This window comes from Parasteatoda tepidariorum, chromosome 5, assembly GCF_982258835.1.
Source record: "Parasteatoda tepidariorum strain Cologne lab strain chromosome 5, Ptep-v5.0, whole genome shotgun sequence".
Taxonomy (NCBI): Eukaryota; Metazoa; Arthropoda; class Arachnida; order Araneae; family Theridiidae; genus Parasteatoda; species Parasteatoda tepidariorum.
In genome coordinates this window covers 102,035,492-102,048,941 of record NC_141759.1, presented here as the reverse complement: position 1 = coordinate 102,048,941, position 13,450 = coordinate 102,035,492, and the positions used below count along the sequence as shown (strand labels likewise).

Here is a 13,450-nt window from a genome sequence, read left to right as displayed (position 1 = left end):
GTTTAGTCTCAATTTAACACACAAAAAAACATGTCTGACATTTTCAATTTCAAGCATATATCCACTTTAAAAATACATACATTTCCACAAAATAAGACCAGTTCATGCGCACAAATCTCCATGTGATAAGGCGGCCAATAGGATTGCGAGCAGCAATACTGATGACTAGGGCTGTGTCCTGTGGTCGAACTTTATCCTTGTCCATAGAATAATTCAAGTATCTAGTGGGAAAGGAGAAAGTGAGTGAAATGAAAAATATTTTAACTAAAAAATGAACATTTTAAATAAAATTTATTTTTATCTAAGGATTAATTCAAGTAACTTTAGTTCACTGGTAGTTTTCACATTTTCATTTTTATTAGTTCAAAATGTTTACGCTTTATTTAATACAACTTTTTTTAAATTTATTTCCAATGAGCTGCACAATCGGTCTTGCCGATGAGCAGACCTAGTGCGTTCTCCAGAGGTGGTATCCACTCTTTCAGGACCACCACAATGGGTGAGATACCGTTGGTCATGTTAATTTGGACGTCTAGTTTCTGCCACACTAGATGGCAGCACCGAGACTCTATTTGGATGCTAAAGTGCACTAGGAATTTAATTTTGCCGGAAATGCCAAGAGCCAATAAGGCACTCCAGGGATCTTTTACATGCCGCATAATCATACCACATGGCCTCTGAGGATTTTCTGCATCCGGAAAATCCGGTGTCTGGGCCGGGGATCGAACCCGCAGACTTGGGCTCAGAAGGCCGACGACAAACCAACTGTGCCACCCAGCCACTTAATACAACTTTGATCCAGGTAAATTCCCCAACCCTCCAGTCAGAAAGCTGTAGTATTTCGTTTTATTTCATTTCATAACTATCATTAAACAGTTGACCCAAATTTTAGGGTTTACGACTACTAAAGTTCAAATCCATACCCTTATAATTTTGAACCCAATCTAGAAGACAAAGGAACTCCTGGATCATGTATTGGGAGAAATTTTGCCACCGTGGAGGACTTTTTGATGGAACTAACCCGCATCTTCAATACATGGAGTGGAAACCGTGAAAACTTCCCATGATTAGCCTAACGGCTGTGGGACTCTAACCCATGATCCGCCTGCCACTGGAGATATTTTACATCAGCACTGTAGTTGACGCAAGTCAGATGCGGAATTTGTATTGGCCAGCCATTGCTGGGATTCAAACCTGGTTCATCTCATTGGAAGGCAAAAGTCTAAAGTCTTTTCCACAAACAGAAAAGCCTGTGAGTAGAAAATGGAATGTGTTTCTCTTATGCAAAACCATTTGAGAAGATAAGAAATGTAAGATTTTCTTTGTGCAGAACTGCCAGTGGTTTAAATTAAAAATTAGTAGCCCATACATTGCACTGCAAACATTGCATTTGCAACTCACATTTTGAACATATGCATATGAACATTGCATTTTCAATGCAAAACATTGCAAACTGTATGTTTGCAATGTTTTTTTTTTACATTTAATTAGTTATCATAAAATATATGAATTAAGGGCAAAACACAAAATTTATGTGTAAAAAAGAAAAATGCTATTTACATGCAGAACAAAGAATTTTCTTTTTTTAATTTCTTAAATTGTATAACAGTTACTGACAAAGCTTTCCTTCTCGCTATTGTTAGAGCAGTACTATTATATGGCGCAGAAACCTGGAAACAGACTAAGATCGAAACATAAAAATTAGAAACCTTTCAAAACAAATGTTTAAGATTTATTTTTAAAATTTTCTGGCCTTACAAAGTATCAAGTCAAAGTCTATTAAAGAAAGCTAAAATAAAAACAATAGAAGATGAAATTAAAAAACGAAGATGGGGCTAGTTCGGACATATCCTTAGAATGCCCAAAGAAAAAATTACATCTGTTGCGCTTACATGGGCCCCTGATGGTAAAAGAACAAGAGGAAGACCCAGACTTAACATTTAGCGCATGTTTTTTGGCGAATTAAAAGAATGTAGAATATCTGGCTGGGAGGAAGCAAGATCTATTGCTGGAGACAGGAGGCGTTGGAAGGATATTCTAGAGGCCTTAAGTGCCCAAAGGATAAGTAAGTAAGACACTCAAAAACGGTTTTCGGAACTGTGGGTTATTTTGCCAATATTTTAAGTTTCACTATGAAAGAAATAGAACAAAGTGGCTTTATATAAGCATTTGAATCATTCATATATTCAAATGTCCATATAAAGCCACTTATCTTATAAAGTCATCAACAATATTGTAAAAAGTAACTTTTATCATGTATGTCAAATTTACTTAACAAGGTATCATACATTAAAACATAAACTTTCCTACCAATAAAAGAAATTTTTCAACAAAGTGTAGAAAGTTGGCATCACTGTCATTACACTATTTTATTTATGAAAGGGAAGAAACGAGGGATTAAGTAAGAAAAAGCTATGAGTGTGAGCATTGAGTAAGCCAAAATGAAAAATTTGCGTATAAGGAACAAACTATGCATGCAACAAAATTCTAAGTATGTGTACAAGACATCAGTAGCTTAAGGAATTGAACATCTCCCCCAAATGACACGTCGAAGGTTCGAATCTCCGTGATGGCTCATCAAATCAAATTTTAATCCTGGCTTACATTGACAGCAAAAGCAGACATAAAATATCCTCAGTGATAAATAGATCATGAGTTAGAATCCCATTGCTACTACATGTAGCTTTAAACACAAATGTCCTATCATTAAAGTCCTCATAATACCTAGTTTTGCCTAATGCTAAATCCAGGAGTTCCAATGTCTTCTAGGTTGGTTCATAAATGAATAGCTATGGAGTTGCATGTTGAAAGTCATAAACCCAAAAATGAGTTTACTGTTCAATGTTGGTTATAAAATAAATAAAAAAGTATGTATACATATTAAACTAAACTCAGTGATGAGACAGCCCATAGAGAGAGTACCCATCTCAGTTTACTTGACTTTTAGGATCTGGGGTGTTCCGGTTGGGTGGTTAGCTGGGCGCAGAACCCCCGGTGTTTAGTTCCCAAGAATTCTTAGTACTAATTTCATTGACCCATTGAAGGGATGAGAGGTTGAGTGAACCTTGCCCAGCCCGAGAATCGAACCAAGGATCTGTCACACGAGAGAGCTACCACCCAGACACCAGACATCGTATGTACACATAGAATTACATATTAAATTGTAAAAAGAAAATTTAAGAAGAAAAGTTACTAAAAGAAGAGTTGAATAAACTGGAAAATCCAGTAGAGTTGGCAGCTATGAAACTTGAATGAAGGTGGTCATTAAAATAAAATAAAAACTTACTGAGATAGCTGCCACATATCCTGTGTGTATCCTAGAGCTGTGAGCAACAATCTCTTTTCAGATGGTATGTGAGTTTCCTGGTACTTCTTCCAGCAGAACTGCCACTCCTCTTTACCACCAAATTTCACTCCTGTGCTGTACACAACACTCCTCAGGTTAGGGGCCACTCTAAAATGAGGAACATTCTACTATTACAAATTCACTTCTCTGCATCAAATATTTTATGAACATTGAGCCTACACTTTGCTTCATGCATTGTACATTGAACAAGTTGCTTTATCAGGGTGCATAGCTAAAACTTTCAACAAAAAATATGCACCTTTAAGTACTTACGCACTCAAAATATATTTTTAAGCACCATATACATTAACAAAATGCAAAATTTTCAAAGACTTTACATGATCATGATAAAATAACTAGTAATTTGCGACAAGGAACTGTTGAAAGAGATTTTTCGGTTCAATATCAGAGGGTGTAAAATGAAGCTTGAAATTTAGAATATCTTGCAAAGAGCAGCACACAAGAGTGCAATACTCTAATCGAACCCAGCTCACATGCGGACTCGTGAATATTTCATCAAATCTGTAAATTGATTGACTCTTTCATATGCTATGGACCGACGGTAAGATGAAACAGGTTGTGGTTGAATGAATTGTGAAAACGTTGAATAGAACAATGTAAAAAATACGCTTTTGCATAATATGTGGAGAAAATTGACATGGCGAAGAAAAAATATCATTTTCGAAAATGGAAAATAAAGCACTCTTACAAACACCCAATGAAAATATATTTAATAAATCAATATAAGAATTCAATTAAACACTTCAATTAAATTCATTTTGACAAGAATTGATTCGGTTTTATGCACTTTTCTACTAAGAATGTTTTTTCTGAAAGACAAAATAAACTTGTTTACAAACAGGTTAAATATGCTTAAAACTTGAAAATAACCACTTAATGTTGATAAATCAAAATAAACTTTTTAAAATAGTCTTTTCATTTTAATTAAAAATTTGAGCTTTTTTTTTAAAAAAATAAAGAAAAAACCAGATATATCACAATCACAACCAATGCAATGATTCCCTTTGTTGATTATTTCACCAAAAAGAATTCACAAACCAAAATTTTTTGAGCTACAAAAACTGACAGCAGGAAACAAAAGCTAAATAAGATTAATGAAGTGTCAATTGATCAATATAAAAAATTAAATTACTTCACTTGAAGTTTCAGCCAGTTTTGGAAAATCTGTTTTGCCTTGTTTATAGTGTCTTCATCACCAAATCTCATTAAAGCACGAAGTACCGCTGAACGCAGCTTCCTAAAAGTATAATGCTTTAAATAATAACACTTAAAAAATAATGAGAGTTGAAAAAATTCACACAAGTTACTTTATAAACTTATTCCAAAACTAACAAAAACTGGGACAACTTTGCCAAGTTTTTGAAAGGGGATTTTTGACAAGGGGACAAATTTCTGAACAAACCTATACAGCATACGATAGAACACAATTTTAAAAAATAAAACAGAACTATAAAAAAGAACAAAACTGTAGATGTAGAACAAAAATAAAGAGTAGACTGTAGAACAATTTTGTTAAGTAGAACACAACTATAGACAACAACATAATACTACAAGGAAGAATAAACCTATAGAGTAGACAGTAGAACAAAACTGTAAAAAGAACTGTAAAAACAAAACTATGAAATGAACAGTGAAGCTATAAACAGTATCACAGTACTACAGACTAGAACAAAAATATAGTGTAGTATATAGTATAGTTAAAATATAGTTAGACAGTAGAACAAAACTATAAAGTCTATAGTTGAATACTATAGAGTAGACAATTGAACAGTACTATTAAGTAGAACAAAACTGTAGACAGTAAAATAATAACAAAAATTAGAACAAAACTATTGAGCTGATTTAAGAAGTCATCACTTCTACTGTATGGTCCAAAAACTTGTCAAGATGTCAAAAAATAGTTCCACTAGGCAAAGTTGTTCCAGTTTATTTATACACCAAAATGATGTATAAATAATCATACATATCATATAGCTTTTAATATAGTCAAATATATGAAAGTTAACATACCTAGTGAAAAAATCTAAAATTTAAAAAGGATTAATAGTAATTTTCATCTTAAAAATTCATCAATACATATAATATTAATAAAAGTTTTAAGAAATGTATTGTAAAAAAATTAACAAAATAAATTAAAAAATATGTAACTAAAAATCTATGCAGCTTTCAACTTTGATTTTAAAACTAATCAAATTTATTTTCATCAATTTTACAGAATTTTTTGAATTAAGAATATTTTGGACTATTTTGGTGTTTTTAGAAATAATTAAAGTTCTTTAAAGGTTAAGTTTTTATGTAATCAAAAAAAATTAAAAAAAACATTTTTTGAACAAACAGGTTTCACTATATGAAAAAAAATTATATCAAAATTCTCTGATCTTAGCAAAAAATAAATAAATAATAATAAATAAATAAAAAATAATTAAGAGCATTTTATATTTTCCCTTACAACACACAGGTTTAAAAACATCAAGTCTTTCGTAATGAAACAAGCTGATTTTGGTTCTGAGTCTGTTATAGATACTTTAAAGATACTATCAGTTATAGATACTTTCGGTTCTCAATTTTTTTTGGCTAAGGTACCTTAAATTATCGACCTTTTTTTCGTAATATCCCTGGCTTAATATAAAGACAATATATAAAGACAATTCTGTATATAAAGACAATTCTGAACATATTAACCAAAAAAAGAATATTTTATTTTGAAAAGATATAAGAGGAAAATTTTTTTTAATTATTATTTTACCATTAATAATCTTAAAATAGGTTTCATGTTTGACAGTTGAATTAGCAGTCCTGCAGCTGAATCTAGACTATTATGAATTTTTTTTTGGTGTATACACATAAGCAAAATTATGATTTTTGTTGAAATGAAAATTAACATACATATATATATATATATATATATATATATATATATATATATATATATATATATATATATATATATATATATATATATATACAGTGGAGCATCGTTTATACGACGATCACTTATACGACGTTTACATTTATACGACGTTTTATTGTGGTCCCAAATCATTCCTATTCATTTTAATGTAAAAATACATCGTTTATACGACGCACAGAATCGGTTATACGTCGATTTTTAGATTTTGTTCTTTATTAATTTTTTTATTTTTTCTTGTGTATTTTAAAAAAGGGCGGAATTTGCCAACATGAATGATACAGAAAAGGGTGTCAACAAGAATGCTAGGATGACGACCGTAATTTTTACTAGATGACTGAAAAAACTAGACAATGTTATGAAGAGGAAAAAACGAAAAATTTTGCTATTCATCGACCAATGTCCAGCGCACCCATCGATACTAATTATTTTGGAAAATGTAAAAGCTCTCTTTTTTCCTGCAAATTGCACAAGTGCGCTTCAGCCATTAGATTTGGCCGTGATTAGAAATTTAAAATTGCATCATAGAAAGCAGTAACTTCAACTCGCTATTCAAAGCATTGTTGAGAATAATAGCAAGAAAATATAATTACAGGTAACATACATTCAAATGGCTCACTGCAATTTTTCCCCTTTGGTTATTTGTTTGTTTTGCTTTGTCTAATTTAGAAATTTATGTAAATCAACATGTTAAACATTAAAATTAACTGAAAACAGAGTTAGTTTCAGTTTTAGAAGTAAAAATCGATTCTACGACGTTATCGTTTATACGACGTTTTTCGGTGGTCCCTTCGGCGTCGTATAAATGATGCTCCACTGTATATATATATATATATATATATATATATATATATATATATATATATATATATATATATATACTTTAAAAAATAGCCATCAGGAAAACATATTTCGTTATTAATGAATATAGTTATTTTATTTCGATTACCAATGTGACTTTTTATAAACGCGTGCCTTTTTCATAATTTATTTAATGCACTGTTATTAGAAAAATCGTATTTCTCCTTATTTTTTTAAAGTTGCCTTATTTTTATTTTTTTAAAGTTGCCATTTCTTTTTAATTGACATTTTACTTTAAACAATTTCATAAAAACAAACGAAATATTAAATAAATTATGGATTATTGATTGGTTCTAAATATAATGAAAGGTTTCAAAAATGTTTACAAAGAGTTCTAACTCATGGAACTCCATTCAGCTTTTCCGTAAAACCCTAGGGTTCCGTGAAACACCACTTGGAGAGTACACTTTAAACAAATAACCAAACTTAAAAAAAATAACTAGGTTTAGTTTAAAATAACAAATAATGGAATAAAATTTTAAAAACTCTATTTTAGAAGTTGACTAAAAAGAAGAAAAAGGGAAAGGAAAAATCATTTTAATTTTCACAGATGTAATTTTTTCATGTCCTTTTCATAATTAATTTAATACATTTTCATTAGAAAAATTATATATTTTTAAAAAAGCTGCCATTTCTTTTTTATTGACATTTTATTTTAAACAATTTCATAAAGGTAAACGAAATAATAAATAAATAATGGATTATTGATTTGTTCTAAATATAATGGAAGATTTCACAAAGAGTTCTAACTCATGGAATTCCATTTAACCCTAGGGTTCTGTGAAACACCATTTCGGAAGTACTGCTTTAAGCAAATGACCTAACTTAAAAAAATAAAGATTTTTAGAATAAAATAACAAATAATGGAATAAAAACTTTTAAAAAAAAAACTCCATTTTAGAAGTAGACTTAAAAGAAGAAAAAGGGAAAGGAAAAATAATTATAATTTTCTCAAACGTAATTTTATTTTTCTCTTCAATTTGTCTCCATAAAACAAAAACAAAAAAAAATTCATCACCTTTGGGAGATGCAAGGTGGACTGCTTGTGGTGATAGAAATTTATAATGAAAGTTTATGTTTTGAATTTTAATTTTTGTGAATTTTAATTTTTGGTCTGATAAAAATAAAATAAGTTTTACTTTCTTTTCCATATTAGAAAAAATGAAAATTTCAGCATTTTCATTTCAGTTTTTTCTTTTAAATTTTACAATTGTTAGTTTGATAATAATGAAAATTGGTCAAAGTGCATAAGTGATAAACTAAATTCTTCTTCTTAAGGTGGTCAGTAACTGAGTGAAATTTACACTGTCATCAGGCTAGAGTTCCAGTAAGGATTTGAGTACTCTAGCTTTGGCAGAAATTCCTGACAGAAAAGTAAGTTAATGAAAATGTACTAAAAACAGTTTAAATAATAAAAGTGTCCTCAAACTAAAAGGGTAAGATAAAACGTTTAAAAGAGAATCGGTTAAAAAGAACAAATATGAGACAAGAATATTACATTTAAAATTTTATTCAGTTTTTAATTGATGCCTCTGAATATAATTCATACCATAAAAAGTTAAAATAGTAGAAAGTTCTATCAGTTATAACGAAAGTTATGAACAAAAAAAAAAAAAAAAAAAAAAACGATTTTAAATATTTTTAATTTAATCTAAGCATTTCTTAACTATTTTAGTTTGCTTAAATTTTCAAGATATTTTTATTTACTTTTTTTTTAACAATATTAATTAAAGTTTTTTTTTTACAATATTATTAATAAGTTTTCTTAACAATGTTATTTAAAAGCTTTTTTACTTTTTTAAATGATCTCCATCGTCTGTCCATCGCAAAATATCAGCCACTGGTTTCAACAATTTCTTTAGATATTTCTGAAATAAGAATAAATAATTGTTTTAGCTACATATAAACTGAGAAAGTATCATAGACCTATACAAGATTGAACACAATTTGTAAATAGCCCCTCCCCCTTTTTTTTTGAAGGATTCAGCTACATATAAACTGAGAAAGTATTGTAGACCTAAATGATTGCACCTTATTTGTAAAGAGCCCCTAAAAAACAATTTTTGGTTGTTTAATGATTCTGGTCAAAAGTTTTGAAATTTAAGCAATTAAAATACTGAGTACAATGAGCAAAAGAAGAAAGTAAAGAACTTTTGATCTAATGATCTGACTTTGTACTAAAAAAAAAATCTTAATGGTTTGAGAACCTAACCTATGTTAATAAATTTATATTAAAATTATTGACTTTATTTAAAAATAGGAAATTATCAAAAAAATAAAAATAAGGAAATTTATTACATGCAAATTTATTAGACACTTTAGTTACAAATTTATTAGATACTCATTTCATTATTGAGTAACATGACTGATTTAAATTCTCTAGTAAGCAAAAAGTTCAATAAAAAATATTCCATTAGGAATTATAATTTACAATATGGCTACAAAAAATTTCCTGATTCTTTTTTAAACGCATTTTATTAAATTTATCTGATTTTTGTATTCCGTGGTATAACTTTATTATTAATAATTTAAGTATGTCTTACCGTTAACCATAAAATATACTTTACTTATATAAAGTTTGTTTATAGTTTTATTTCAGTACTAACTTAAATACCAGTTTTTTTATGGAGCAAAAAAAAAAAAAAAAGAATCAATAAATCAGTACTGTACAATACTACAAATCATGCACAAAAATTGATAGCTATATGTTATTAGACTAAATAAAACAAGTACTTAATTATTTATCCCATCAAATCAAATATTAACTGTATTCAGTATCATCTGGCATAATGCTGTAACTGTAGGTAACTCTTAATGAAAATTTTCCACCAACCAAGCTACTTTCTCTTGTACTAATAATTTCAAAAGGACATAAAAATATTTCCTCAGTATCTATCATAAAAATGTGCAGTATCATCATCATAGTTGGCCAGACAGCCCAATGTGAGCCAATGCTTTCCTCTGAAGATTTCTCCATGACGACTTCCGATTTATCTTTGATCTCCAATTCTTTTTATTAATTGCGAGAAAATCAGATTTTACTGAGTCAGCCCATCTCAACCGTGGCCTTCCCTAAAATTGTATCACAATATTTGAGAGAAAGATTTTGTGGAGTATAATTGGTGGTGTAAATGCAAACAATAACTGGAGAAGGAGATTTAACTTTGAACTTTACAAGATTTATAAACAACCTGATATTATTAAATGCATAAAAATAAATAGAATGAATTGGATCGCCCACGTGATTCGAATGAGTGATGACAATACAATAAAAAAATGTGCAGTACAGCTGTAGCTATTATAACCACCAAATTGACTCAATACTTTGTACCTATATAAAAGTATATTAAGCATTGTTTGTGTCAATAGTAAGGCCACTTTTTAGGCTTCCCCACAATGATTTGGTACATTTTATCCATTAATATTGCTTTTCAGTTTATAGCTTATTTTTATTTCAATTAGTAATGATTACCAAAATTAATTATCATTGGGGTCAATAATAATATTAGTATTTTTTTACATTTATCCTCAACAAATTAGTTCCATTTCTCTATTAAATTGGCTTTTAAGTGCAAAATGTATTATTTTTATTTTAATTACCATTAACTTTAAATTATTTAGTTTTATGTTAACCCATTTTAAAATCAGAACTATAAACAAAACATATGGCTTTTTTTAAACAACCTTAAAAACGCTAAATTTGTGATACATTGCTGTTGTTGCTTGTCCTCATTTGGCCTGACAAAGTCAGACCATATCTATGAACCTGCTGACCTAAATGAAATCAAAGACCGAAAGAGGAGTAGAGTAGATGTCTTCCCAGAGAAGACTAAGACTGTCCAGGATATGATCAGCAGAAGTATGATGGCATTTAGGGCAGAGGGGGTAGGTTTTAGTTCCTTCAGAAAATAGTAAACATAATTATAGTAGAACATGCAGTAAAATTTTTTTTGGATAAGAGCTATAAGATAGCAAATACTATAGATATTATTTTTAAAATATTTGAGAAAAATTAATCGTCGACATTTGATTTTAAAACAATCTCTTCTGATAAGCCAATGAGAATATTTAATTTTTTTATTTTGTCTATATTAAAAATATAATTAAAGCTTATTTTTAGAGCTTAGGGTATACCCACAATCTGGTATACACTCACATAAATTCTTTATTTTATTATGTGAGCTCAATGTGAACTATAATTATTTAGATACTAAAATAAAGAAATTATACTTATCAGTGCTTAGTTACACATTATAATAAACAAGTATTTCCTAAAAAAATATTATAGGACCAGTTTTATTTCTTTTTTTAAAAAAAAATATCACATATTTAGGTGCCTTTAACTTAAATGAATTCATTTTACCTGGTTTTGTGGGTATTTTAGTTAAATATTCTGACATTTCTCTGATTTTTATATCACAATAAAATTACCAAACTATTTACTATTCTCCCATATTTGCCTGTTCTGTGGCCTCCCTGTCTTTAGGAATTTTTCTAAAATATATAAAAATCAGGCTGGATTTAAATTTCAATCAGAATAAATGGACAAAGTTCTGTTTCTAAACACTCTACATAAAAATTGAGTTGGTGATAAGTATTGCAAAGCTATTAAAAAATTACGCTAACGTAAATAAAATAGGAATTACTTACATGGAAAAGGAATAAACCAGGACTCTCTTGCATTAAAACATCTAGCACTTCCATATGTAAAATGGCAGTTTCCCATGGGACATAGTCTTCCTCTTTGATCAGATAACGAGTCAAGTTTAACGCTAGTCCACATTTCAAAATTCCTACTCTGTCAACAAAAAAAAAAGCATTTATTTACAGCATATGGAAAAATTAGGAAATTTTGTTATTGAACAGTTGCAGCATTTTCAAAAGTGGCCACTTTTTAAAACATGAGGCTACTTTTCCAAAAATTGAAAATTTTACATAATTAAAAAAACAATGTTGGTATTAGTGTAAGGCATTTAAAGTATTTTTCAAAATATGGTAAATATTACAAGGTTTATATTTAACATGAGAAAAATCCTTGAGGGACAAGTATTTTTCAGTATATTATAAAATATTGATAATAATTCCAAATTATTATTTATATATATTCTACATTTATTAATAAAATTATAAAATGCAGAAGGGGTGATTTTTTGATGGAAAAAGTGGTAATTAGTAGACTTTTTAATTGCTATTTGTAATATTTACCTACTCAGTGACTGGTGTAGGCCATTAATTTTGCCCTATAATTTCAATGGCATTGATTATTGAATCAGCTATTTTTTTCTTCTGTAGAGAAAATAGGAATTTTCAAAAAAAAGATCTTTAATAGTTGAAGTTTAGTGCAATTCCTTTTATATTTAATACAGTAGACTGAAAACTTGTAATTTGGTGTTTAGTAATTTTGATATCTCACCCGGCATGGATTTCAAAATTCCAAGTCTCTTATCCTAAAGAGAAATTTCGAATTTCCAAAACAAATATTTTGAAAGAATTGAAGTTTAATACAATTTCTTTTTTCATTTAATATAACAGACTGTGTGATTGTGTGATTTAGTTATTTTGATACCAAAATTAAAATTCGTTGTTTAATGAGCTTATAAATACTAACGTGTGGAATAATTAAGAAATTGATAAAAGAAAAAATGAGAGAATGAGAAAAAGGAGACAAAAAATGGCACAGCATACTGAAAATCTTTAGAACAAAGCATTTTGCTTTTTTAATAACCCATTCCAAGTGAAACACTTGCACAAGATTTGAAAAACAGATGAAATTTAAAAAAAATGAAACAGATTGAAAACATATGGTTTGTTGCTTTCTCCTGAGTAAGTCAATTTTTTCCAGCAAACATTAGTAATAAATTTTGACAACAGATGGCAGTGTAGACTGAAAACCTTTGAAACAATACTTTCTGCTTCTTTTTAACCCATTTAAACAGAAACATTTGAGAATCATTAGTTATTTCTGTCCTCAGATTGCACAACATTGTTGTTGTAAATTATTAATTTGGAATTATTTTCATAGTTTTCCAATTTAATAGCAACATGTATAGGTGAACTTTGTAACTAATTTTGAAACTTGGTGGGGGGGGGGAAATATTCATGTTGTTTACTTTAGAGGATTCAACATTAAATAAGCCATTTTTCACAAACTCTGTAGAAAATTTCTAGAAAAGTTGCTAAGATTTTTCTTCTTTTTTAAAAAAATTATTTAGCAGATTGAAGTCTTACAATAATATATTTTCACACATTTTTATAAATTTCTTTTTTACTTTCATTGTCCTTCAAAGTTGTGATTTACGGTGTGATTGCACCAA

At 28.9% G+C, this 13,450-nt stretch overlaps 1 protein-coding gene across 1 annotated transcript in view; it reads right to left on the bottom strand.

Moving 5' to 3' along the window:
- The window catches only part of LOC107448197 (glutamyl aminopeptidase), a 40,906-nt gene that overhangs the window by 4,648 nt on the left and 22,808 nt on the right, over positions 1-13,450 (bottom strand). Inside the window, exons 12-16 of the mRNA XM_016063312.4 lie at positions 11,787-11,934; positions 8,931-9,004; positions 4,500-4,604; positions 3,287-3,454; positions 81-221 (exon numbers count right to left, since the gene is read on the bottom strand). Of these exons, the coding sequence (XP_015918798.2) occupies positions 81-221; positions 3,287-3,454; positions 4,500-4,604; positions 8,931-9,004; positions 11,787-11,934 (636 nt within the window). The remainder of the gene's footprint in view (positions 1-80; positions 222-3,286; positions 3,455-4,499; positions 4,605-8,930; positions 9,005-11,786; positions 11,935-13,450) is intronic.